Source organism: Haliaeetus leucocephalus, unplaced genomic scaffold, assembly GCF_000737465.1.
Source record: "Haliaeetus leucocephalus isolate CR32 unplaced genomic scaffold, Haliaeetus_leucocephalus-4.0 Scaffold206, whole genome shotgun sequence".
In the NCBI taxonomy this organism is placed as follows: Eukaryota; Metazoa; Chordata; class Aves; order Accipitriformes; family Accipitridae; genus Haliaeetus; species Haliaeetus leucocephalus.
Window position 1 is genome coordinate 6,823,192 of NW_010972642.1, and position 26,531 is coordinate 6,849,722.

Below are 26,531 nucleotides of genomic sequence, written 5' to 3' on the forward strand. Positions count from 1 at the left end.
TGCTGATGACTCTGGCTCTTGCTGGTGCTGAGGTGCTGTCCACTATTTCTCAAGAAAGGAGAGCCAGACTCCACATCTATGGGGACAGGGAATGCTCCGCATTTTAAATCTCAATTCTCTGATGCTCCCTGGTTGAATACCACAGTGCCATCTTCACAAGAGGTATCATTCTGATCTTGGGAGATTGGGTCTGAGAGATGTTTGATCCACATGGAAGTGTAACTAAGTCATCCCAGGCTCTCTTCAGCTCTCAGCCCTCTCCACCGAGTCTCTCCTTTGCCTGGTGCTGCCCTGGTGTGCAGAGCTTGCCTGCACAAGGAGAAAGCTAAAGAAGTTCAGTCAGGCTGGTTGGGGTGATCGGGTTTGGCAAAGTCAGACCAGAAAGTGAGAGGTAACAGTGAGTGCATGCAGTACTTGGGAGTGGTTTTTCTCGGACCACAGAAGATTTTTCCATCACAAGTTTTAGGATACAGCGCTTACTTTTTACCAGCCAGATGTTACAGACATGGTGCAGCAATACAGGATGGGTTTTTCTGTCCTGAGACATACCGCAGGTCAGACAGGCCAGTTGTCTTCTCTGCAGGTAGTCATTTTGGGTTTTACCGGAGCACTGCCAAAAAAATCAGCTCCTTCCTTCTTTTCCCTCACTGACTATGTATTAGGATAAGCAGCAGGGAGGTCCCAGGAATTCTGAGTAGGTGCATAATTTTGTTTAACAGCTGCAGAGTAAACAGGATGTTGTGCTTGACTGAGAGGCTGCTCTAATCCGATAACCCTGCCAGACCCTTGTGTTTATGCTTCTGTGATTTAAGGAGTCCAAACTTAAAGAAACAGTAGTGACCTCAGGAAAATAATTTCAAATAACTCCATGAAGACTCATTTTCTTTAAAAGCCTTTTTCTTTTATTCATTTTGCCCACTCTTGTGCTCTTTCCATGTTTCCTTTCCTTATGCATTCAGCTGATGTGTATAAGTGTTCCCCAGAAGTGATTTCTGAAGGTAGATTTTAGTACTTGTGCCAAAAGTGCTTGCATTCTCATTCAGTCGGGGAACAGCAAAAGTACCACCTACTGCGACTTGTTCAACCGATTATCACCAAGCAGAAAAAATGTCATTTTAGGCCCCTCACTATGAATCCATAGAGTAAACAAGACTTCACATTACTTGGATGAATTTTAATAATGAATAAATGTTAGGAAGTTGCAGCTTGCTCATGGATATTTTGCAAATAGAAAAAAAAATGTTAAATTAGACAATGGATTAGAGATGATCAATTCTACTGTAATATTTATTTACATCATGCACAAGAAGAGGTGAAAAGAAGGTTTTACAAAAATAATGGTCTACGTTTTCTTCAAAGGCTTTGAGGTGCCCCCCATTTTTTACCTATGAGCTCAGAGGCATTGAAGGGATGAGAGAGCTGCATGAGCACTCCTGGAAATGAGACCCCTAAGAGGTGTCTCAAATTGGGCAGCAGAAGTTGCTATTTAATTTGGAAAACTCTTGCTGGGAATAGGACCATTTTAATAACTCCTCATTAAAACTCAGTGACAGGAAGAGACCTGGGTTTCTGCTGCAGCTCTAGAAAGATGAAGAGAACAGCTGGAGAGCAGGGAAATTACACTGACTGGAAAGAGAAAATAAAGCAGAGCAACCAGTGGAATAGTGTTGGGTGAGGAAAAAAATGTAGATTAACTAAATCACTGGTGAGATGTAACCTTGATTAATTTCTTTCCCAGCCCTCTTCTATGCTAGCAGTAGCAGCTATAGCCAACAGCAGAGTCAGGGATGTTTGCCGGGGTGGGGGCCTGCAGATGAGATGAGATGATGCCTGCACTCCCTCCCCACTGACCCTCTCTCCTCTTGTTTCCCTGCACCTGCAGGTGGTTTACTTCACTGCCACCTTCCCGTACGTGATGCTCATCATCCTGCTGGTGCGAGGAGTCACGCTGCCGGGTGCTGCTGAGGGGATCATCTTCTACCTGAAGCCGGACATTTCCAGGCTGGCAGACCCACAGGTGGGTGGAGGTCAGGCAAGTACTCGCCACGGGAAGGTTTCCAGTGCCCTGGCCCTTGGATCTGCTGCTAGCTGAGGATCTAACTGTCTTCTCTGAAAGGAGACCGGTGAACCAGTAAGACCTCCTTAAAAGAGCTGAGAGGGGTCTAGTCCCCCTGCACAGCACAGCCTTTTTGCTCATACATCTGCAACATATAGGCATATTAGGTCATTTCCACACATGGGCTCAGCAAAACCAGAAGAGTATATGAAATATTCAGCATGTAACAGATGGTTTTGCAGGGTCTTAAATGCAAATAATTAAGGAAGGAGAGGGGGAAAATAATCTATCGCTTTTCATTTTTTCAGTCCTGGTTAGCAGTTTGTTTGGCTCCAACGGAGCCCTCCCAGGGAGTGCAGGTCCTCTCTGTTTGCAGAGACCAAATGCACACAGGTAACGTGGGCTGTGCCCCAGCTGGGCAGCAGGTTCCTTTCACCTGTCCTGGGGGCTGGTTAAAGGGTCGGCCCCTGCCACGACTTGTTGGAGCTCATGGAATGCCCCCCCCCCCCGGCAGGGAGGATGCTGTGTACCCAGGGAGGGCAAGTCCGGATTAGGGCAGAGGGTACAGCCCAAACCCAGGACCTGCAAGGTAGCCCAAGTGGGCAGGAGGTGGGCAGCACCCTTGGGGGCTGCAAAGGGCAGGCAGCAGGACCTTTTCTTGCAGGATCCCCCCGGGGTGTCTGCTCTGGCACCTTTCTGCAACAGCAGGTTGCTTCCCTTCCCCACGTGGGCTCAGCAACACTGTGCGGGCTGCTTCTGCCATCCCAGGGAGGTGTTAAAGCAGACACCCCCCGCTGCCACCAGAAGAGCATTTAAATGACACTGCACTGCTGAATCTTTTCGTGGAGGCAGCCAAGCAATATGCTTAGCCCACAGTCTCAGCTTACCTCCCGCATCTTCCCAGATGGCTAAAGCCCCAACTGCTCCCAAACCAGCTGCCAAACACACTGTCTTCCCCCAAATGGCTTTCAGATGCAATTATGTGTTGTCAATACAAAACCTGTGGTGCGCTGAGTGCGAAGAGCCAGCTGAATGTAAATGGCATTTTAATATCAAAATAAATAACAAGGGGGTGACTGGGGCTGAGTGTTTTATTCACGGACAGAGCCTATTCACTGCAAACCTCCCTATCTTTCACAGCCTAACTAAAGCTGACATGGTCTTTCCAGGCTGCTGCAACCCAGCACAGCAGGAGTGAGAGATCCTGCTACTGAGTTCAGGCAGAATGTGGAGCTTTGGTGTAAAGCGGGATGTGTGCCTGTGCCCACGCCTGAAGGGCCCACACGTACATGCCTATCTGTGAGAGATCTGTGTGAATTTAAGCAGCAATGACTGGGCTGGGATTCTTTGAAAGCTGCCAAATTGCAGCTGCCTGGATGTTTGCAGCTGGGGGCTGCTTAGAGGGAAAAGAGAGTGAGAGGGAACACAGACAAACAGCAAGGTGGGCTGTTTTCCTGCCTGCCTGCTAACTCGCAGCTCAGGGCTTTCCCTGGGAGGGTGCGAGAGCGGAGCTGCAGTGCAGCCCACACTGCACGGGGTGAAGGGACTTTTCCATGGGAGAAGGCTGGAGCAGCAGTGAACAAGCCCACCCAGCTTTTCTCATGCAATGCCAGAGCAAGAGGGAACCTCGGCGCCTGACTCCCCACCAACCTGAAATCTCTCAGCCTGGCAATTTTCTGCCCTTCACGCTGCATCGTGGCCTCAGAGATGTGAGAAACTAGATTGGGGAACAGGGAGGGGACTACACTGATCATGCAAAGGGCTCGCTGGCCCTCATTTGAGACAACTCACCAGTGGCTCTGTGAACCCTGAGCCATGTAGGGACCACAGAGATCTGCAGTGTCACCTTCAGCCAGAGCCATGCTATCAGGGATGCTGTCTCCACCCAGAATGCAAAGGCACAGGATTGAGAACCGGTGTCACCTTGAGTGGGATGTGAAAATAGGGTCCCCTCAGGAGACTATTCCTAGAGGACTTTCAGTCCTATAGCTCAGTTTTCCGGAAGAGGTATCCTGGTTTCTACATCCACTGAACCACTCTCTGTGTCACAGGGTTTGTTCTGCATGGATGGAGGGGTTGTTGCTAGACAGGACACAGCCATTTGTTTATTTTGTTGCCAGGTCTGGAGACCACTGACCTTCTCTGTTCCAGGTCTGGATGGATGCAGGCACTCAGATCCTCTTCTCTTATGCGATCTGTCAGGGGTGCCTGACAGCTTTGGGCAGCTACAACAAATATACCAACAACTGTTACAGGTAAGAGGAGCCTGGACTCCCTGTATCCTTCTGGAAATTTGCTCAGAGACAAACAGCACAGAGGTGCATCTGAGGCAGGCTCTGTACCCTGGGGGAGACCTTGGGTCATGATGCTTTGACTAATGAGCTGCTCAGAGTGTGGAAGCTGCAGAGGACTCAGCATAGGGATGGAGAGTGGCTGAGGGAACACAGGAGCTCCAGAAAATGGCTTTAGTAGTGCACTCCTGTGTGAGTCAGCTTGGAAACAGGAGAGACTGGAGGAGGGGGAGGAATGAAAATGGAGAGTGCCTCCAGCCACTGTGGAGACACCACAGGCTATTTTGACAGGGTGAGTGAGCAGGGGTGGCACGGCCGGCTCTGCTGTCACTTGCTAGGCAGGGGAGATGGTACAAAGATGATGGCTGGCCCCCTGCCTCCAGTGCTTTACTACCATCAGGGTAATGTACTGCCAGTGGCATTTTTATCCTATCAGGGAGATTAATCAAGTCTGTCTGGCCTCCTCCTTGCCCTTGGATTACAGATCTATTTTATCCATGGCCTGACACGTTGCTCAGTGAAGCCATCAGGACCATTTCTGACACCTTCCACAGAACCCTGAGGAGCAGGGGCTTTGTTATTCCTTCATGTATTGCTCCAACATGGATGGGAAAATGTAATGGAACTTGGGAGACATCAATCATTTCTCCTCTTTTTTTTTGTTCTTCCAAAGGTGCTGCCATGGCTGTTGGTCAGGCAATTAATACTTTCCCCTGGGTATCCTGAAATGTATCTGTCACCAGTGGAGAGGTGTGCTGACGCCTTCTTCTAATGCCTTTGGTGCCTTGAACTGGCAGCTTAGCTTTGGGTGGCCCAAATGTGCTGGGTGTCCACTCTGACCCATAGCAGCTGACGCTGTGGGTCAGTGCTGGCAGCTGCCCAGGCAGAATCCCAGGGTGTGGGGTTTCTAGCCCAGCCAGCTCAGGCTGGTGCCCCATTTTCACAGGGAGCAAGTGCACAAACACTTCAGGACAAGTGGCATAGTACATTCCAGCCTCCATCTGAGCATAGCTAATAAAGACAGTGCAGACACAACCCTTGTCGGGTGGGGATTTTTGGTAAACCATTAGTCCTTGTTTTACCAGACCTGCTGAACCTGTATGTGTTCATGCTTTCAGATGCTCCTCTTTCTTGACTATGTTTACTTTTGCAACCTCTTCCCTTTTCTAATTTGCTGTTTTCCTCATTTTCACTGTTTTTCTTATTCTCTTGACTACTGTCAACTTTTTTGTTGCCATGTCCCTACGTATATCATTGTGGCATCCTATTCACAAGCTACTGGTGGTGCCCGATGTCTCTCTTTGTGCCACATATAGACCTATAACTCTTGAACAGTGGGGTACAAGGTAGGTAGGCTGATTTTTGGCTCTCCTCTGAGGTTTTTACTTCTGAGGGAGTTCAGGAGCAGCATTGCTGTTCCTTGGTCCATGCTGTCTGATTGGGGAAACTGAGTACAGACATGATCCCAAGTGGACGCATTCTGCAGTGGGAAACACTGATTTCTCTCTGATTTCCCCCTCTGCAGGGACTGCATCATGCTCTGCTTCCTGAACAGTGCCACTAGCTTCATTGCTGGCTTTGCCATTTTCTCTGTGCTGGGCTTCATGGCTCGAGAGCAGGGTGTACCCATTGCAGAAGTGGCTGAATCAGGTATGTTTTTCCAGGACACTTCAGAGCCAAGGCAAAACAGAATGCCTGAAGGGGAGCCCAGGATGTTATCTACATCCTCTATTCCTATGGGTGTCTGCAGCAAGGTCTGCAGGACCACTGCTCCCTGAGACAGCTTTCAGCCCTGTGTGGGCAAGGAGCCGTGGTGATATGATCTTTGAAGCACTATGTGAGCTCACTCTGTGCTGCAGGGTGGTGGTGGCAGGCGGTGGTGTGGGGGGCACATGTGGTCATCCTGTGGTCTGTTGGCAGGTCCTGGTCTGGCTTTCATAGCATATCCAACAGCAGTAACGATGATGCCTGTGTCTCAGCTCTGGTCCTGCCTCTTCTTCCTCATGCTGATCTTCTTGGGACTGGACAGCCAGGTACAGCAAACTCCCTCTCCTCATCTAACCCCAGGTGCCTGTCCCTACCCTAAGCACTCCCCAAGGCCATGGGATAGGATAAGGTCATTATGTACTTTGCTGGTACCTCAAATACATTCTCCACATTGTCCACAGCACATTCACACTGTGGGAGCTCGGACCCAGGGCTGATGGGATGCCAGTGGTTATGTGTGCTGGCATCTCTGTTTGGCATCCTTCTCCCTGTGTGTATGTGACGGTGTCCCAGCTACATCCCCTCCCACCTCTCTGCCAGCACCAGAACTGTGCACACTGCGGAGTAAGGCCTGGCACAGAGCAGGGCAGTCTGGGAAGGGGAATGGGGCTGTTTTCTCCCAGCTGCATCTCACCAGAGCAGTCCCTGTGTGCTCTTCTCACTGGTGTGCCCATCTCTTACCCTCCCATACCCCTGTTATGCCAGGAGCAAAACCCAGCAGAGCACCCTGCCATGCACAGTGTGCAACCCTGGTGTGCTGGCATGAGGGGAGCGGGGATGTCCTGGCATGTCTGCCAGGCAGAGTGCTCTGCTCAGGCTCCCCTTTGCAGCACCTCAGCCCCTGCATCTGGAGAATGAGGTCTCTTTCCTCTGTTTCTCTGGGTCAAGGTCCCCTCCTGCCTCATTAGCTTATGGCTTTGCTTCATGCTGGTTGGGCTGCCCTAGCAGTGGCTGATGTTCTTTTATGTACCCTATGGGTGGTGTGCGCTGTGGGACCGAGAGCCACGTGGTGATGAGCAGGCATTCTGCCCCACGGTCAGCCCCAAAAGCCAGCAATTCACCTGCAGGACCCCTGGCTACACACTCTACTGGGTTGTCCCAGGCAGTTGTGGCTTATTTTGCAGCCAGTCCTGCGGTATGAGGGGTGTGCTTCATGTTAGGGCTGATCTGTGCCCCCACAGTCACCTGGTTCCCCTTAGCTTCATGGTGGCAGGGGAAGCTCCCCCCTGTCACAAGGGTTCCTTGTGCCATCTCAGGTGCTTCTTCACCCTGCTTGAGGGGCACAGTCTGCCCCTTGCATCCCCATCCCTTGGTCATTCCTGCTGTGCAACAGCATGCTCTGTTGGGTTTGAGGCAATTCCTTGTACATCTCACAGTTCATCCTCCCAACATGGGGCTGTGCTTTTAACCCCTTTGGTCTGCAGCTCCAGAGCAGACCTCACTGATGTATCAAGCTGTGTTTAGGTCCCTAGCAGCTGCAGCTGGCCCTTGGTGGACACAAAAAAGAAAACAAAAAAATAAGAGTTTGGGTGGCTGGAGGAAAAAAGTACAGTGAGAGGGAGTGTGCGCTTGGAGAAGGGGAGACACTGATTTTTCTGACCTGTCATCTTCTGCAGTTTGTCTGTGTGGAAAGCATGGTGACAGCTCTTATTGACATGTTCCCGGGAGTGTTTCGGAAGAAGGGGCGTCGGGAACTGCTGATCCTGGCCATTGCAGTCATATGCTACCTGCTGGGCTTATTGCTGGTCACTGAGGTAAGAAAGGAGTAGCTGGGGTGTAGACCCAAGCACTGGAAATCCTGCTAGACTGTTCTGGAGGAGTGGTTAGACAGCAAGCTCATCTTTGATGCTGTTAATTATCCTTCATTTCTAATGCATTAGCTGGTGTGTCCAACAGCCGGTGCTGCTTTTACCCTGTGTGATGCTAGTGTACTCACCGCATAACTGAGCCTTCTGGAGAGACAGTCCCACAGCTGAGAGAGGCTGCCTGACATATAGCTTTGTGCAAACACCAGGCCTGGTGGCTAGAACAAGCTGAGCTGCACAAGCAGAAGCTCTTCTAAGGGCAGCAATCATTTGCTGGCTGCTTTCCCCAAGAAGCAGAGCAGCAGGAGGGGAGGCTGGGGGTAATGGCTGCACCTTAACCCTGCCTGAGCCAGTGGGAAGCCTATGATCCCTGGGACCAGAAGGAGCAGAGCTCTGTTGGTGTGATGCTACGCACACAGTGTTTGCCTTGCTCTGCAACTAATAGCCAAGCACCTCTTCCTGCACAGTGGTGTGCCGTGCCGTGCGTGCATACTGCACACTTGGGCAGGGGTCTTAGCACTCCTCTCTGTTGCCTCCATGTGCTGTGTAGTGACAGCTAATTCCTGCTAAACCTCTTAGGCACTGCTGAATGATCCTCCAACAGGATCCCGGCTAAGGATTTGCTGAAGGCAGCTCTCACTGCGATCAAGAGAGCTTTGAGTGAAACTGCATTAAGGGTTCTCATGGCTTTTGCATGCCCCTTTGCATGGAGGCATCTACTCCTATCATTGCAGGATGTCACCTCATACGTGGTGGGATGAAGGGGTAACTGCTCTGCTACTCTGGCAGTGTATAGAGTCCTTCAGCACTATTTGAAAGCATCTGCTTGACTTGTGTTGGAGGGGCTTTCTCTTTGAGAAAACACATGAAGTATGAGAGAGGAGTCATCCACTGACCTGGAGAGGTAGCTGATGGCAACTATGCAGGGCTCAGCTTGAAGGCAGAGGCAGCAGGGAAGCCACACGCCTCTGCCATTGCAGGGCTTGGACCTTGAGCAGTATGTAAAGATGGAGGCAGCTAAAATGAGGTATCTGAATGTCCTGATCCTCAGGATCACATTTTCTTTGGTGCAAAGCTCTGCACTGCTACATGGTATTTTGAAATTATGCTGGAAACTTGCTAACTGATTTAAAACAAGCAAACAAACTGGCTCCTGCTCCTATGGACACAGAAACCAGCCTAGCCCAGCAGTATCATAAAATGGGCATGAAATGTTCTCCTGCCACCAGGCCTGACTGTCTTTTTTGGGACAGAGTGGGGGCAGCCCCAAGAGAAGGCTTTTCTTCTCCTACCTGCTCTAGGTGCAGTGTTTCTGCTGCTATTCTTCTGCTTGCTTCAGTTATTTTTCCCTCACATGGAATAGTGCTTCCCTGAATCTCTCTTCTCTACCTTGTCAACAGGGTGGGATGTACATCTTCCAGCTCTTTGACTACTATGCTGCCAGCGGCACCTGCCTGCTATTCCTGGCCATTTTTGAAGTCATCTGTGTAGGATGGGTGTATGGTAAGTGGGGGACAAAAACTTGTGGTGCTCTTTCTCAAGGGAAGGATGTGGGGTTGAGAAGTGGGAGTGGATAGAAAAGATCCTTAGGGGGCAAAGAAATGCTGTAATTACCCTCTTTCTTGTCTGGTTTCCACTGTGTTTCCTCTCGATGTTTCTTAATTGTTCCACATTTAGAGTAGGAATGGTTTTTCCTTCTCTGAAGGTTCCTCATGTTGAACTACCTTGCTGCTCTTTCCATCTGCCCTTTGAATTGGAAAATGAGCTATAGAGGAGTGACTGCTGTTCTTTGGTCTCTGTTACTGTCTGCTTACCTTGTGCCTTTAGTTTAGCCCTGTCAGTTAATTTAACACAAAATGCTGGGATGCAGACTTGCTGTGTGCTACTTTTGCTATGATACATGCTTCCTGTTTGCACGGGCTGTGATGGCACTTCTAAAAGGAATGGAAGGGATTGATTTGGCTCTCAGTGAAGTCTCTAACTAAACTACTCAGGAGCAGGATTAAACTGAGCTCCACGAACTATCAGAAGGAAACCAACTGCTTGTTAGTCTGTGCAGTAAGAAGAGTATCCTGTGATATCCTACGGGAGATCTCTTCCCTGCTGAAAGGTGCCTGAGCACACAGGCTGCAGTTCATCTCCCTGAAGCTCGTGTCGAGTCTGGTGGTTTTCAGGCAAAGGGTCTAGTTGTGTGTGACGCAGAGCAGCTGCTCTCTCTTCTTAGCTTCATGGAGCTACAGGAGCTCAGTATCTGTAAGGAATCATGCAAAACTAAAGCAGATGCCAGCTTAGACCAGACCCTTGACATCCCCCAATCATGCATCTGCTGGCTTCTAGCTATGCCAAGCAGCATGGCCATCCTAACCTAAGGAACAGGTTGCAGGCATGAGCATCATGTTGTGTGTCTTTCAATGGCCAGAAGTGGATGCTCGGGAAGGAGTATAATAGCAGAAAAGTTAGCAATGATACTTTCTGTGAATATTTTTCCAGCTTCTAACAACTTATTATAGAACCATAGAATGGTTTGGGTTGGAAGGGACCTCTAAAGGTCACTGTCCTGGTTTCGGCTGGGATAGAGTTGATTGTCTTCCTAGTAGCTGGTGCAGTGCTATGTTTTGAGTTCAGTATGAGAAGAATGTTGATAACACACTGATGTTTTCAGTTGTTGCTAAGTAGTGTTTAGACTAATGTCAAGGATTTTTCAGCTTCTCATGCCCAGCCAGCAAGAAGGCTGGAGGGGCACAAGAAGTTGGGATGGGACACAGCCAGGGCAGCTGGCCCAAACTGGCCAATGTCCATACCATGTGATGTCACCTCTAGTATGTAAACTGGGGGTGTGGGTGCAAGGGGATCACCCCTCAGGGATTAACTGGGCGTCGATCGGCAGGTGGTAAGCAATCACACTGTGCATCATTTGTACATTCCAATCTTTTTATTATTACTGCTGTCATTTTATTAGTGTTTCCTTTATCATTATTAGTTTCTTCTTTTCTGTTCTATTAAACCATTCTTATCTCAACCCACGAGTTTTACTTCTTTTCCCGATTTTCTCCCCCATCCCACTGGGAGGGGGCGGGGAGCGAGTGAGCGGCTGCGTGGTGCTTAGTTGCTGGCTGGGGTTAAACCACGACAGTCATCTAGTCCAGCCGCCCTGCCATGGGCAGGCACATCTTTCACTAGGTCAGGTTGCTCAAAGGCCCGTCCAGCCCGACGTTGAACACTTGCAATGATGGTGCATCCACTACTTCTCTGGGCAACCTGTTCCAGTGTCTCAGCACCCTCATAGTAAAAAATTTCTTCCTCATATCCAATCTAAATCTACCCTCTTTCAGTTTAAAACTGTTACCCCTTGTCCTGTCACTACAAGCCCTAGTAAAAAGTCTCTTTCTGTCTTTCTTACAAGCCCCCTTTATATATTGAAAGGCTGCAACAAGGTCTCCCTGGAGCCTTCTCTTCTCCAGGCTGAACAACACCAACTCTCTCAGCCTTTCTACACAGGAGGGGTGTTCCAGCCCTCTGATTGTTTTCATGGCCCTTCTCTGGACCCACTCTGACAGGTCCATGTCTTTCTTGTGCTGGGGGCCCCGGAGCCAGATGCAATACTCAGCTTGTTGCCCAGATTTCCAGAGGCAGAAGTAAAATCTATTTATTTCCCTCCTGTTAATTTTTCCAGTTGACTCAGGTAAGCAGTTATCATCCACAAAATGCTGCAGCAAGGAGCTCCAAGGCTTGGTCAGGCATGTGTGGAGTCACTCTCTTTTCCTTGTTTTGAATCTGCCACCTGCTAATTTCACTTTGTGCCACCTTTGTCTTATTTTAGAAGAGACAGTGAACAGTCGGTGCCTGTGTGCTGTCTTTGGTGCTTACAGTTTTATAGAGGTTGCATTGGCTGTAGTGCAGTTGCTGACAAAGGGGTTATCAGTTTCTCCAAATATTTATATGTACAGCAGGAGCCAATTACTAGTCTGAATGGACTCCTCTCTTACTGAAATGGTAGCACATCCAGCTGCTTGGGCTTGGCCAAGAGAAGCAGATCTGTAAGAGAGATTTATTTTAGAGAGATCTCCTGCAAGGGAAGCTCACCTGAGAGCTTGCAATACTAGATCCTGGCCAGATTTTAATTTAGAGATGCCTTCTACCCAGTCCCTGTGGGATTTACAGGGCGATGGAGATTCCCATCCATCTGTGACAGGGCTTCATCATGACCATGCTAAGGTATATTAAGCTGAATTATGCTTTAATGTATAGAACCCCCCCTGCCATTTTATGGTCACAGAGGCCACATGCCTTTTCCGATGACCTATGGAGAGCAGCAATGGCAGACAACGAGCAGCAGGAGAGGTGATGCTGCCCCAGCAGCCTGGAAGGGGGACTGAGCAGCTGGGGACTGAGAAATGGCCCTTTCTCTCACCACCAAGGGTTCATTTGCCCCACTCCACACAGCGGGATTTTACCCTCTTGATGTTCTGCTTTGCACCCATTGGGCTGATTCTGCTCTGAAATGTAGTCAGAGGGCCAAGGTGAGGCATCTTAGTGGAAAAATAGTGCCTGGTGCCAGTTTTGGGTTTTTTTCCCCAGCCTCAGATTTGGCAGGACTGAGCCTCTTGCTTACACTGTGAAGAATTACAGCGTTTTTGCTAACACAAATATGCATTCTGAGTTTCCCCTCTCCCAGCACATACACCAGCCACCCACCACTTGGCAGCTTCCCTCCGCTGCCAGGCAGCTGCTCTCGCAAAGATCTGAGGATTTCCTCACGTACAGCTCTCTGCCTATGAAAGGATCGTGCGGCATCGGACCTGCTGATCACGTTCCCTAGAGGGGAGTGCTGCAGGGGTTTTGGTCGTGTCCCCCCTGCCTTCGTCTCTTTCCCTTCCCCTTTGGGACAGGCAGCCCTCATATAAGGTTATATGGCACGGGTTTTGAGCACTGGGATTCACAACACGATGCTACCAAAGTGTGCTGCAGGGAGGATATTTTCCAGGCAGTCACAGCATGCACATTAGGATTAGCTGTTCCAGGAGAAAGCGAGTGCCTCCATCGCTGCAGGAGAGCCAGGGCTGAAACCATTAGGACTGTTTACAAAGCTAAAGCAAACCCATGCCAGCAGGTACCTGTGGGGGCCGTAGGGTGAACCCGTGTTGTGCTGGTATAAATCTTTCTCTCACTCTCTTTCTCACATGTGGCATGGCTACCAGAAGCAGCAGCCTCCTTCTGCCTGGATCCTGCCTGTCGGGCTTGCTCTGGCTGTGTGTGCTTTATCCTCTTGGATGCACTGGCTACAGGCAATTTTACATGCTCATTTATGGACCATAAGGGGCCTGCTCTGTGCACCTGGTACTCAAAGGGTGCTCAGTTGTTGCAATGCCACAAGCCTCTGCTGCTGGCATTTTGCACAGGTTTGGTGCAGGTGTTGATGCCGCAGGTTTGAGACAGAGAGGGAGCAGATACAAGCTTAGTACTGTGGCATAGCGCCGGGGTCATCACCTATTGAAATCCTGTGGATGAAATTTGATATCAATGAATGCAAATAAATGCAGCTTGGGAGAAAAGATTTAAAGGGGAGGGCTTTTTCATAGGTTCCAAACTAGCAGATCTGTGAAATTCACTGTTTCTGGATATTGTAAAAATAAAATAAAATCTTTTCCCTTTTAGTTTGGGTATCACTTGCAGTTGTTATAAGCTACATAAAATGAGAAGGGCTGCATAAGGACAAGACATAAGGATCTAAACAAATCTCTAGTTGGGTTCATGTGAAATTTATTCCCATGAATTTATGTAGCAAAATTAAATGATTTGCCAGAAAAGCATGCAACAGATTTGAAGGTTTATGGGATTGGTCAGCACAAGAGAAGTGGTACCAGCATGCACGGATAACTGCCCTGTGCCTGCATACCATTCTTCCTGTCTTGGGATATGGGGGATAACAACAAACATCTTTGTTCATTCCAACAAAAATCTCTTTGAGGAAATCTTTATGGTTTTGTCTGCAGGAGCTTTATTTAATCCTTCTAATGTGCTGGGAAGGAAGGGGGACTGCACGTGTACTCCAGCCTCTAATTTGCTCAAAAAGCCAACACTGAGTGTGGTTGAACTGATGACTTCTTAAGCTTGATTACTCTTTCATCTGCCTGCGAAATGTAGAACATATAAAACCTCCTGTTCATATACTCTCTGAGGATGTTCATGTCAGTCCCCATTGTGTTTCATCACATCACCTACTGACTGCCACCGTGGCTGGGGAAGTGCAGGACCTGATGGTTGTATGACAGAGAATAGGGATAAGGACAGGTGGAGGCACACCGTAACTAACAGCGTAAGTTTTGGGTTGTTTTCTTGGTGGAGGATGGATGTCTCTTGCATCTTTCTTTTTGTTTGGCTTCTTTGTATTTCTTTAATTGCTATGTCTCTTCCACTAGATCCTAGATCCAAATTTGCAGTGAAACTTTGGCTTCCACAAAGTGGTATTACAAATGAATTTATCCATCATATGTGTTTTATCATCATAGTGTGTTTCTGTGGAAACACTGTATGGTATAAGAGACTGTGCTAAGCTCATATTTTAAACTGCAAGTCACATCATTTATATCTCTCTCCTTTTTTTTTCACCCTGTGGAAGATTTTGGCTTTTTGGCAAAATAAATTCTTTATACCATTTTCCTTTTATCCCCAGTATATTTTCAGAAATTCTATCTGAAACCTTATGATCCTTACAGCTTGGAAGTTTTAGGCTTCTGCTTTTTGGTGTAGGCTGGGCTCCCACAAAAGGCTGTGTGTCCCTTCATATGCCACAGCTTGTTGTCTTTGCTTGAGACTGCTTGTTAACTTGCCAACTCAAGATGGGAACCATAGTTGTTCAAGGAACCTGCCCTCCCCAGCCTAAATGCTTCAAAAAGCTGGGTTTAAAAGAACTTTCCTGCAAACATTAGTCATGGGATATAGAAAATAATGCAAAGAATTACAAAAAAGAAAAGCACACATAATGTGCTTTTGTAGAATTCATATATCTGAAGGAAACATAATACAGCAATTTAATTCTAAGACATAAAAAACACAAACCAAAATAAAACTCGCCAAACCCCAAACACTCGCAAGTGTCACCAGTCCTTGTCCTGGTTTCAGCTGGGATAGAGTTAACTGTCTTCCTAGTAGCTGGTACAGTGCTGTGTTTTGAGTTCAGTATGTGAAGAATGTTGATAACACTGATGTTTTCAGTTGTTGCTCAGTAGTGTTTAGACTATAGTCAAGGATTTTTCAGCTTCTCACAGTGTATTCCATACCATGGGACGTCCTATCTAGTTTAGGAACTGGGAAGTGGGGGGCAGGGATTCGCGGCTCGGGGACTGGCTGGGTGTCGGTCGGCGGGTGGTGAGCAATTGCCCTGCGCATCATTTGTACATTCCAATCCTTTTATTACTACTGTTGTCATTTTATTAGTGTTATCATTATCATTATTAGTTTCTTCTTTTCTGTTCTATTAAATTGTTCTTATCTCAACCCAGGAGTTTTACTTCTTTTCCTGATTTTCTCCCCCATCCCACTGGATGGGGGGGGAGTGAGTGAGCGGCTGCGTGGTGCTTAGTTGCTGGCTGGGGTTAAACCACGACAGTCCTCTAGGCATATGTTTTGCCCAGACCAGCCTTCTGGTGTTAAGATGCAAAGAAGCAAGGTCTCATCATGCTTGCAGGTGGGAACTGTGGCATGACCTTGAGTTTACAGCAGGATGAACACCCCTAAAGGCACATCCCTTCTTTATCAGCTAAGCACTGTGATGAAACTTCAACAAGACAAATATGGTATTATTTCATCCCAGAGGTGCTTAATTGGTAACCCTTTCTATGGGCAGTCTAGCTCTACTTTTGTCTAATTTTGTTACTCTATTTTACCTGAGGCAGGTTACTCTATTTTACCTGATTTAGTACCTCTGCTTAGCTCTAGTTAGGAAAAAGTTAGGGCGTCTTATGAATTATTTTTTTATTCTTCTTCATTTTACATTTCTTTTTGGCCAATGTTAGGCTCTTGTTCCTTGAAGACATCTTAGAGCTTACTACAAGGCCTGCTGAAGTTCATCTGCATTATGCTGTCTCTTCTATATACCATTGCCTACATTTCCTTTTTGTGCTTTGGGTTGGGAAGAGTCAATGGATAGGGTCTGGCCAGTGGCAGGACTTTTAGATGCTCTTCAGAGGTATATCCCACTCTGGTGTGCCACGAGATTCAGGTAGGTCCCACATACTGTGAACAACATAATCTAGTAAGTGAAACTAATGAGAGGTAAAGAAGGAGATCAGATACCCACAGAACATCTCTCATTGGACAGTACAGCAGCACTTGTAGATGGAAGATTTTGTTTCCAGCAGAGTTCGGATTGCCAGGTCTTCTGGGTTTATGCCAAAAATAAAATATTCTGTGGAAAGCAGCCTCTTGATGAGAGAGGAAATGCCCAGCTCAGTGGGGATTCTTGACATGACTTCCCTGGTGTGCCAATTTGGTTACAAAAAGAGGGTTTTGTTTGGTGTCCCCCACTCTCTTTGTTCCTTTTAGCACTCTAGGCTCACACAATCCCATGTGCTCAACCTGCAAGAGCTTTCCCTTGCTGACCTATAAACCAGGCACTTCTCCTTGCCTTGTGCTGGTCCTTACCAGCTCTTAGTGGCACGTGGGCTGCATCCTCTCACTTACAGCTGCTGCTGTCTGAGGAACAGGGCATTTCTTCTGTGTCAAGCTTTCTGATAACTTATGGCTGAAGTTAAAACCCTCAATCTGTATTTAGCCACAGATGGGCCTTTTCAATGCCAGAAAAGTCTGTTACCTGCTGCTATATTATTAGGATAGCCATGTTTCTGCCAGGAGTAAACACTGAGGATAAAGAAAGTTGGGATCTGATGTGAGTAGTGGTTGAAGGAAACAACAGTGATCTGACCTCTGACTTTGTCTCTGTGCTGGCTGGTGGCCAAGGTGCCAACCGCTTCTACGACAACATTGAGGACATGATTGGTTTCCGGCCGTGGCCCTTGATCAAGATATGCTGGCTGGTGTTCACCCCAGGTCTGTGCTTGGTAAGTGCAATTATGACAGCATGGCATACTATTCTGGGTCCCTGGGTTCTCAGTAGAAAAGGTTGATTTGTCTTCAAGGTGCTGCTGTAATTTTTTCAAATTGCTATGGAGAAGCAGAAGCTTGTCCATACCTGAGGTGGCAATTTATTTCCTTTGTGAAGCCTTCTCTTTTTCTTGGAAAATTAATTGAGCCTGAAAAGCCACTTGTTTATTGTGAAGGCAAAGGGAAATGTGTCCTCAAAGTCTGGACAGGTTTGGTCAAATTACTTTTGAATAGAAGACCAGTGAGAATTACCCTGTTCTGAAATACTTGCTTCAGCCTGTGTTCCTGTGACCTCCTGTGGTTCAGAAATATCTTTCCATGGCCATTTGCTTTCTGTTATTAAATCTCTTTTAAAACTTCTGTGACAACTGTGTTTAAAGAAAATGCACCCTAAGTCAGGCAAGTTCTTGCCTGTTCTGAGTTTATGTCCAGTCTTGCTCCACTGAGTTTTACATGATTTCTGACCCAAATTCTGCTCCTGCATCTGATGTTGAGAGTTGTTTTCTTTGACCTCAGTGGGAACACAGATGGGATCTATAGCTACAGCTTACAAAAGATTTCTAGTCCTTTGTCCTCAGGCTCCAGCAGGAGTTGAATATCAGGGAAATTTTCAAAGCAAGCCTGATCCAGCCCAAATCGTCTGAGAGCTCTGTGGCTAGAGAGCCCCAAGACAGGTAAATCTGTGCCCGTGTGGTACTTTTGGAGGGCTTCTGCCAGGGATAACAACACTTCCTGACTTTGATATGAATAAATGGATGTCTCAGTGATGCTGGACCCTCAAAGCTGCTGCCAACTTTGCATAGGTTGAACCCTTAAGAAGCCTGAAGGCTTTACACTGCTGAGAAGCCTGGCCCTGGCTCTGAGATAGCTCCTTGAGTAGTCAGCATGCACCAAGCTCTGCCTCACTGCAGCTAGCAAGGTCTGTGCTAGCTCATGCAAAACATCACGCTCATTGCCACCCAGCCAATGCTTGCAGCTCACTTTGCTGCTCCTTTTGCTCTGGCTATGTCTGTGTTTTCTGCTCCTCAGGCTGTCTTCCTGTTTTCCCTGATCAAGTACACACCCTTGAAATACAACAATTCCTACGTATACCCGCCCTGGGGCTACGTGGTGGGCTGGCTGATGGCACTCTCCTCCATGGTCTGCATTCCTCTCTACGCCATCTTCATCCTCCTGAAAACCAAAGGATCCCTGAAGCAGGTACTGGGATTGTGGTCACTGGGTGAGTTGCTGCTGCTTCCCCCAGACAGCTCACGGGAGGGGCTCCAGGGAAGATGTACATGTCACATTTCTCCTGTGAGAAGGCAAGGGGAGCGAGTGGCCCTTCCCCAGAATGCCCTGTAGCTCTTGCTGGCAATTTGGAGGGCTTGGAGAGTCTCAGCACAGCTTCCAGATTGATCATCAAATGTCCAGAGTCTCCCATGAGACGTTGTACCACCATGCTTAGAGCAATATGTAGGCATATGCAGGGCATCTCTAACACTGGCTCCACTGGATGGCAGAGGAACCCCTCAGCGTGGGCTACCTGAGACCACAGGCTGATTGGTTTGGTTTGTGGTTCAGGCGATCCTGCTGGCCATGTAAGTAAGGATGGCATGTCATCACCTTTGCCTCCTCTTTTGTTACTGCCAGCACAAACCAGGTGCAAAACCAGCATCTATTTTGCCTTTACTTCTTGTACCTTGCCTCTGCTCCCCTTTTAGTCCTGGGTCAGGACTGTGTTATTTTCTCAGAAGAAATGACATGTAGCTATTAAAGAGGACATGCTCACAGAGCTGTAAAGGTCTACCCTGTGCCATGCCCAAGCCTGTCCTCTTTCAGTGTAGACACCTTGTCCTAGGAAGAAGCGTGTCTAGGAAAATGGTGTCATAGAGATGACACCCCACCTGGCCCATGAAGAAAGACCTGAGTGATGTACAGTTCATATAAACTTCTGCGCAATTCCTTTTCTGGTCCTTCCCTGACCTCACTGACTGTAGGCTCATCTGCAGCTGGCTGGGGTGGAGAGCAGGTGAACAGGTGACAGGACCATCCCTGTGGCTCTGGTGTAGGTGTGACAGTCACATTGTGGGGTCATGGGGAGGAGGAACCTGCACTGCCAACACAGCTAGGGATGGGCTGGGTGCAGGATGTCCCCATCAGCTCCGTTGCCTCAGGGAAAGTGAATCTGCACCAGTGGGGGCTCTTATTTGCTGGCTGGGAGATGCAACTTACTTAATAGGGAGTGACAGGAGTTGTCACAGAGCTGGCTAATGCCCATCTCAGGCTAAGGAGAGGATACAGTGCATTGCCCAGACAGGAACGGTAGTGATGAAAGTCTTCAGTGACACAGCGAGAGGGGCATAAGCCATGCAGGCAGGGAGGTGGAGGAGAAGTATGATACTATGAAATAGTTCCTGTTTAGCTACCTTTTGCCCTCCTGGTTGCCATTGATGGCCATGAAGAGATGACAAGGTTGGGAGGGAGCTAGAAGCTGTACACGTCCCAATAGGAGGAACTCCAGGTGAATCTTGTGCCAAGGTGCTGTGATACGATTTGCTCCAAGTTCAGATGTTGAGTCCTGCCTCTTACAGCCTCTCCTGTACTCCGGGCCATTTAGCAGTAATGCATCTGTCCTTTCCCACGGCTGGTTTGAAGAGTTTGACTGGGTGGCTGACAACATCTGACTCCCCACAGCTCAGAGGTTCGTATGTCCAAATGAGGACTTGGAGTTGTCTGTGAAGTAATTGCCCAAATGTCCCGCCTGCTAAATAAGCAGTATTTTTCACCTGTTGCAAAGTGCTTTGAGCCTTTGGACTGAAACATTGCTGTAAGTAGTGTTGATGCTTATTTTACAGCACATCCAAGGAATTGATTTGGCCAATTTCAGATTGAGGGTTTTTCTATTTGCCCTGGTTTAGATGACATTAGCTGTAATTTCCAGGGACTTCTCAGTTATATTAGTATGAAGAAACTTCCAAGGATGTGGTTTAGGTATGTAGGAAGGAATCAGCTGCTAAGCCTGGGTTGATTCAGGGGAGAATCAAAGCCAACCACACAATAAATACCTCCTGGAGTAGTTGCTCCGGTTTTGACAACCATTTTTCTCAAAATATACCTGTTCCCTTTTTCCAGTCACACCCCAGAAATGCAGTGAATTAATTTCCTGACATAGATGCTTCCAGGAACAGTGCCTTTCAACTTAGTATTGCAAACCATTCACTGAAAGCAAGTTTGTAATTGGTAATGATGATCAGTCACTGTAACGAACTGATTCCTCTTCTTACACTTGACTGACCAAGAAACACAAATGTTGTTTCCTAATGCGTCTGATTAGGACAGCTCAAGCTCCAAACACTGCAAACTTGCAATGAACTGCTCACAGAGCAGCTGCAGGCCAAGGCCAATTTCAGAAATCTTGAGGCAAATACTTTTGAATAAATGAGCAAAATCTGGGATTCTGGCAGGCACTTCACAAGGAGTGGAAGCACTGAAATTAATCCAACGAGTCACGGATGAATTGCCTGCTCTGCTTGTGATGTGCTCTACAAGGGAGGAGCATGAACTGGTCTGAACAGCTTGTGACAGAAAAAGTTAGTAACTGTGAAAGTTGGTATTCAGCACAGACGTGATGCCCTGGCCCATGGAGCCAGGCAGGTGGCTGCAGGACGCTGCGTGTTACTTGGCTTTGGGAGGAGCCCAGGCACTCAGGAAGGTGTGTGGTACCAGAGGGGCTTCAAAAACGGGGTGAGAAAGACCAGAAATTCACAGCAGCTGTCTCTGCAGGCCAGCACCCTTTGCTCAAAGAGCTCCAAGTTCTTTGCATTTTTAAGAATAAACTCCCCAAAGCTGACACAACGCTAGTGTATGTGTGTGGAACAACCTGCAGCCCATCTGCGTTGCAGAGGACAGGGGGAGCTAAGGGCAGGCAGCTGCCCCACAACCCCTGCCTGCACCATCGCAGTCTGGCTGGCTGGAAGAGGGGAGCTGGGATGGCTTGGGGGCAGGAGCCAGTCTGCGGAGGGACGGCTTTACCAGGGAAATGCCGCTGAGGTAGGTAGGTATCACCTGCCACCCTGTTTTGCACCATAGCAGTAGATGCCCAGCACTTTCTGATGGTCAGACCATTTGGAAGGCTCCACAGCTCCCACCAAAGTCAGCGGGAAGCATGGCTACTTGGCACAGGGAAAAAAAGGGCTCTATGGCGTTTTTTCCATGGCCACAGAAAATGTCTGTGGGGTTAATCCCTAGCACCCTTACTCCCAGAAACATGTCTATGAGGAGCCCTGTACATCAGATTGTCAGTCCACGGCCTGGGTTTGAGCCCAGAGGTGGAATAATTGTCACCAAGAGCAGTTAAAGCAAGCCTGCTCTCCTTCCTCTCCCTATCACAGCCATTCGGAGGGAGACAGCAGGAAGCTGGGCACCTTCGCTCTCTAGATGCCTTTGCCCCCTGCAATGGTTGTGGGTCACTACTGGGTGTCAGTTTGCTTATCAGGTTAATTAACAGAGACTTCCTCTCCACAGCGGCTAACACAGCTGATTTACCCAGCGGAGGATCTGCCACAGCCGAAGAAGCGTGTGCCAGGGCTGTCCGAACTGAAGCGGAAGGGATGGTCCCCTCCGGTCCAGGAGGTGCTCAGTATCACAGAGAGAGAAACCCACTTCTAAGGCACTGGGGGTGTCTCCTCCATACCCTGGACTGATTCGCTCTCTCCTTCCCGAAGTGGTTTCTTTTCTCTCCTGGGCTCTTCCCTTCTCTCCTTGACATCTGAGACAGAAGCATCTGGGACACCCTCTTCTTCCAGCCAGCTGGTTGCACCCACTGGGGACAGCATTTCTTTTGGCACCCTGGGGACAACTCTCTGTCAGCAGCTGGGGAGAGAGCAACATGCTTTTGTCAGAAGTGTCCTCCAGTACTGACACTGGTGGGGAAGAAAAAACCAATGTATTAACAAAAAAAGAAAAGAAAAAAAAAAAGCAGTCGTGTTTGGAGGAGGGAAGGAAACCACAGTGGTGAGAGAGAGCAGAGAATAAAGGTGTGCAGGAGCAGAGTTAGGGATGCAGAGCCACAAAACGATGGGGCGTTAACGCAGGGAATAAGTAAGTTGGTTCAGAAGTACATAAGAAGCTGGAGAATGACAAAAGGGAAGTGCATTGCTAGGTCACCTACGTACAAGGGAGAGGGAGCCAGGAACATATCATAGGCAATAATAAAAGGAGGCTGCAGCGTTAGTAGTTACGGCTTCAGTTGTCATTGAAAGGGAAGAGAGTGGCAGGATGCTCAATGCAATCATAGTTATTGATGATGGATCTCAAGGCAGTCTCAGGCTGGAAAGGGGGTGAGGAATAACTGTCTGGGGGACTCACACTTGGTCAAAACTACACGGCCCAGTGAAAACGCATCCAAGAGTGAAACAGCTGAATATTTGACAATTCTTTCAGAAAATTCATGGAGTGCAGGAAAAGTCCCAGAGCAGTTGGTAAAAAAAATGAGCTGCAGCACAGCAGGGAGAAATGAGACCCTGGGACTGCACGCCTACAAGTTTAACTGCACTGCTGGGGCATTTTGTAGAGCAATTAATGAAGGAGTTGATGGCCCTGATTCTGTGCTGCAGAGTAGCTTTGGAGTGAGGGTGGGAGAAGGATTGCGCTCTCTCGGCTTTGCTGCAGATGGCTGTTCAGGGGATAAGGAAGACATAATCAGGCGCAATAATCATAAGCTCAGGCAAGAAAAAGCAATAATTAATAGGTAAGATGGGTTCTTTGGAAGCAGATTGTGTCAAATGAAGGGTCTCTTGTTGCCAGAGTAGTCATGAATGTGAGGCGATGGCTGGGAGGGATTGTGCTCGGATGCGGCATTTGGTGCGGTGCCACGCAGCTCTGTCCTGTGGAGGCTGGGGCTGTAAAACTCCCTGCCAAAACTTGCTTGAATTCCTATCAGAATTTCACAGTTAAAACCACAAGAAAAGACAGTGGCAGGATCCCCGCAGGAGCTTTGCCGTGGTCGAGGGCATACGTGCCAGTGCACGGCTGTGTTGCAATAGTGGTGCATCAAACCACACTGGAGAATGGCCATTAAAAAGAATCAGAGATGCCACAGGCTCCTTTCCCTTGTTCCTCGTTCCAAGTAATTGCTTTTCCCTGTGCTTTGTGGAGATAAACCACCAGCACTGAAAGTAAGCGGGAAAATCGGGCCTCATCTGTGCAATGCGGTACCTATTCCAATTGCTATGGGAACCTTATCTTTTGCAGTTTCCTGTGAGTTTAACTGATGAATTAGCACAGGGCAATCTTTTCCCCATTTAATTTCCTTTCCTTTAAAAACTAAAAACTAAAAACTGTTGGTGAAATGAACACTAAAAGTCAAGTATCAAAATTTGTACCTCTCTGTGACATTATCGTTTGATTGGAGATGATCTACTGTAAAAGGTAGAGATAGCTGGCAAACCTCGTTCTTGTTCCCTGCAAAGGACTGCAGCACCCCATAAGATACAATTTATTTTGTTTTTATTTTTATTTTTCGAAGAACTGAATGTCACATTGCAGCAATAGTCCCGGGAAGAGCTTAACATCCAGAGGCTTGCAGTCAGGCCTCATGGTAAGTATTTTGGTGGTTTTTCCTCTCCCTCCCAGCAGTGTTGCTCACGATTTGGTGGGGGGAGCAGCTCCCTGCAGCAGGTCTCTACATGCAGCCGGAGCAAAAGCCAGTGGCTGCCATGAAAGAGCAGCAGTGCCAGGGTGGCACAGCCTGATCAGCTGGAGGAATCACCGGCACCTGGGGGGTGCCGGGTGTTGGCTGGTTGCTTGCTCTGTGGCTGCCTCCCCACGCTCGGAGCTGCGGCAGGGCTGTGCACGAGAAGCTTATTTTCAGGCGTGGGCTGCAGCTGCCTTGGCAGTGGTCAGAATGGTGGTATTGGTTTTGAGAAGGAAACCTGCCTTCTCTTCTTCAAGCAACAGAAAGGAAAGTTAAAGGACTGGGACTTGCCATCCAGATTCAGCCTTAGGCATTAGCACGGGTTTCTTGTATGACCCTTGGTAGGTCATTTAACCCCTTTGCTCCTGCTGCCATGCCTTTAAGATGTAAGGTAGTGGCGTACTGCCAGACTAATCATGGAGACGTATTCACTCCTTTTTCTGAGGTAGTCCAATAACACTGCAAAAATCCTAGACAGAAATAAATCACTTTTCAATTTTGAGCACAGATATGGGGCTGTGTTATTGAAAATAAATACTGCATGAACTGGTTCCTCTGTTGCTTATGTATAATCTGATAGTAGTATCCCACCTCTGCCATGAAGCAGCATATTTTAATAAAGTCAGAGGAGGTATTGAAAGCAATTACAAAATTCCCAGGATCAGGAAATTCATCCAGACACTTTGGATGGGATTGACAGAGTCTCAGGAAGTTTAAGGGAAAGCTCAGTGACCCAGCTACACCCAGCTGGGGGAACAGGGGAAAATGCCACCAATGGCCGTCTTTTGCTATGAGACTCCCAGCGTGCAGGCATGGTGAGAGACCAGGTAATGGTTTGCTAAACTGCTACAAACATCTCAGGCTTTGCTGCACGCATATGACAGATCTGACAGGTCTCCATCAGCCCCTGGAAGAAGGCACTTCTGGAGACCTCTATCTGATGGGAAACTGCTCCCTTCCTGCGCACCATCAGCATGTAAATACACTATAGAAGGAGTGGTGTGGAAAGGAGGGAGAGATTTTCCCCCCCTCGGAATTGTTGATAAGAGGCCAAGACATGATGCATTTGAAGCTGAAGGCCATGGGAAGTTACAAGGTGGCCATACTGTGCCGCTCCTCCTGGTCAGAGGAAAACCACTGTATATAGAAGAAAGGACAGAGATCCATCAAGCACCTAATTACCACTTCTGGGTTTTCAGGTTTTGGTTCTTCTTCTCTTTAAAAGACCATTTTCACCCCTCTCTCCAGAAAGGAAAGCCAAGAAAATAGTTTGTTAAAAAAGAAATCAAGCCAAAAGGTCTTGTGTTTTCCTTCTCCTTTCTTCATTCTCTGTTTCTTGTCTTCCTGTTTTTCCCATTCCCCCCCCCCCTTCAGCCTTCCCTCCCTTATGCCTTTGACAGTGCCAAAAGGAAAAAAAAGGAGAAGGAAATGACAGTTCAAAACTTGTACTGGACAGAGTTTAAAAAAAGAAAGATAAAACAAATGGCAAACAAGCCAATCAAGTTGTTAAGAGTTATTTGCTTGCCACGCTCCCCCCACCGCTCATCCACCCTCCCAGCCAGAGAAGGTTGTATCCACCGCTGTGTACACAAAACAAGCCCCTTCCCATGCCCTTCTGGCAAGTTTCTTTTTCACAAAGAGAAAAGTTTTGTTCTTGAGCCTCTTCCCTGATCTGAATGAAGGTGATTCCTGGTCTGGCTGGACTGCTGCCTGGTCGGGTAGGGAGACACTGCTGTGTCCCTCACACAGCCCTGGGGCTGCAGCTGGCTGGGAAGCCCTATCCATCCTGGCCCTGGAGGACTCTTATAGCAATTCTTGTACTTCTACCTTCGTCCAGCATGAAGTAATATGTATTTTTTCTCATCGTCAGGATATCTTCAATTTTCATGACTCCAACACTCAATATAGTTTTTTTGGGGGAGGAGAATTGCAGTGGTGTTTCATCTGGATTGGAGCTGGGGTCTCAAACCTTCCCCTGCCCCAGGTGACCCTGGTAGCCCTCAGGCAAAGGACAGCAATCTGCTGTAGCTCCCAATAAGCTGGAGATGCAGCTGTGCCCTCCCTCCAGACCTCATCTTAGATTTTTGGGTGGAGAGTAGCCCTAGCGCAGGGGTTAGCTACCAAGGGTTGGAGCCACAGCTCCATCCTGAGCAAAGCTCTTGATTTTCCCTTGATCCTGTGCATGTTTTGCACCTTGCCAAGGGCCAGTAGAGGACAAAGTGGAGTAGGGACTGAGCTGGAGGAAATGGCATTTTTGTTTGTGAAAACCCTTCGAAGAGCAGGGGAGACCAGTTTCTCAGATGCCAGGGACCTTGGGTCATGTTTGTGTTGTGTGAATCATGGGTGCTCTGCAGCAGCTGTGTGGTTTGTGCTTGCATCTAGGGACTTTCCTGAGCTTTTGCTTCCCTGGTGTGTGGCAGGAGGGGGTTGGTAAGGTGCTTTTCTAGTCCTGAAGGGCAGTGGGCCTTGCCCAGCTAGAAATAAGAGACAGTAGCCAAGTGACTTGGCTGCACAGCCAACAAGGGCCAGAAAGAGGCAGTCTGCAGTCATGAGGCTATAGAGATCGTCAGGTCATCTTGCTGTTCTTTGATTTATTAGGTTACATGCACTTATGTACAGTAACCTCTTACTAATTAGCTAAGTTGGGTTTGAACAGGGTAAAAGGGGAATAACGTTCATCAAAGGAGAAGATAAAATAATACAAGGTTTCAAAAAGTAAGGGTTGAAGTTTAAGACCTGAGGGGATGAGAAGATGTGTATATGCTGCCATCCAGTTGCCCCCGCAAGGCTGCAGGGAAGGGCTGGGGCATCAAAGTCAGAGACTTTATTCCTGA

At 48.1% G+C, this 26,531-nt stretch overlaps 1 protein-coding gene across 1 annotated transcript in view; it reads left to right on the top strand.

The window, feature by feature from the left end:
• SLC6A12 (solute carrier family 6 (neurotransmitter transporter), member 12) overlaps positions 1-21,671 on the top strand; it is a 46,001-nt gene extending 24,330 nt beyond the window's left edge. The window contains exons 8-16 of the mRNA XM_010566211.1: positions 1,883-2,017; positions 4,208-4,311; positions 5,873-5,997; positions 6,268-6,380; positions 7,731-7,868; positions 9,320-9,422; positions 16,878-16,978; positions 18,051-18,221; positions 21,528-21,671. Coding sequence (XP_010564513.1) covers positions 1,883-2,017; positions 4,208-4,311; positions 5,873-5,997; positions 6,268-6,380; positions 7,731-7,868; positions 9,320-9,422; positions 16,878-16,978; positions 18,051-18,221; positions 21,528-21,671 — 1,134 coding nt within the window. The remainder of the gene's footprint in view (positions 1-1,882; positions 2,018-4,207; positions 4,312-5,872; positions 5,998-6,267; positions 6,381-7,730; positions 7,869-9,319; positions 9,423-16,877; positions 16,979-18,050; positions 18,222-21,527) is intronic.
• The last annotated feature ends 4,860 nt before the right edge of the window (positions 21,672-26,531 follow it).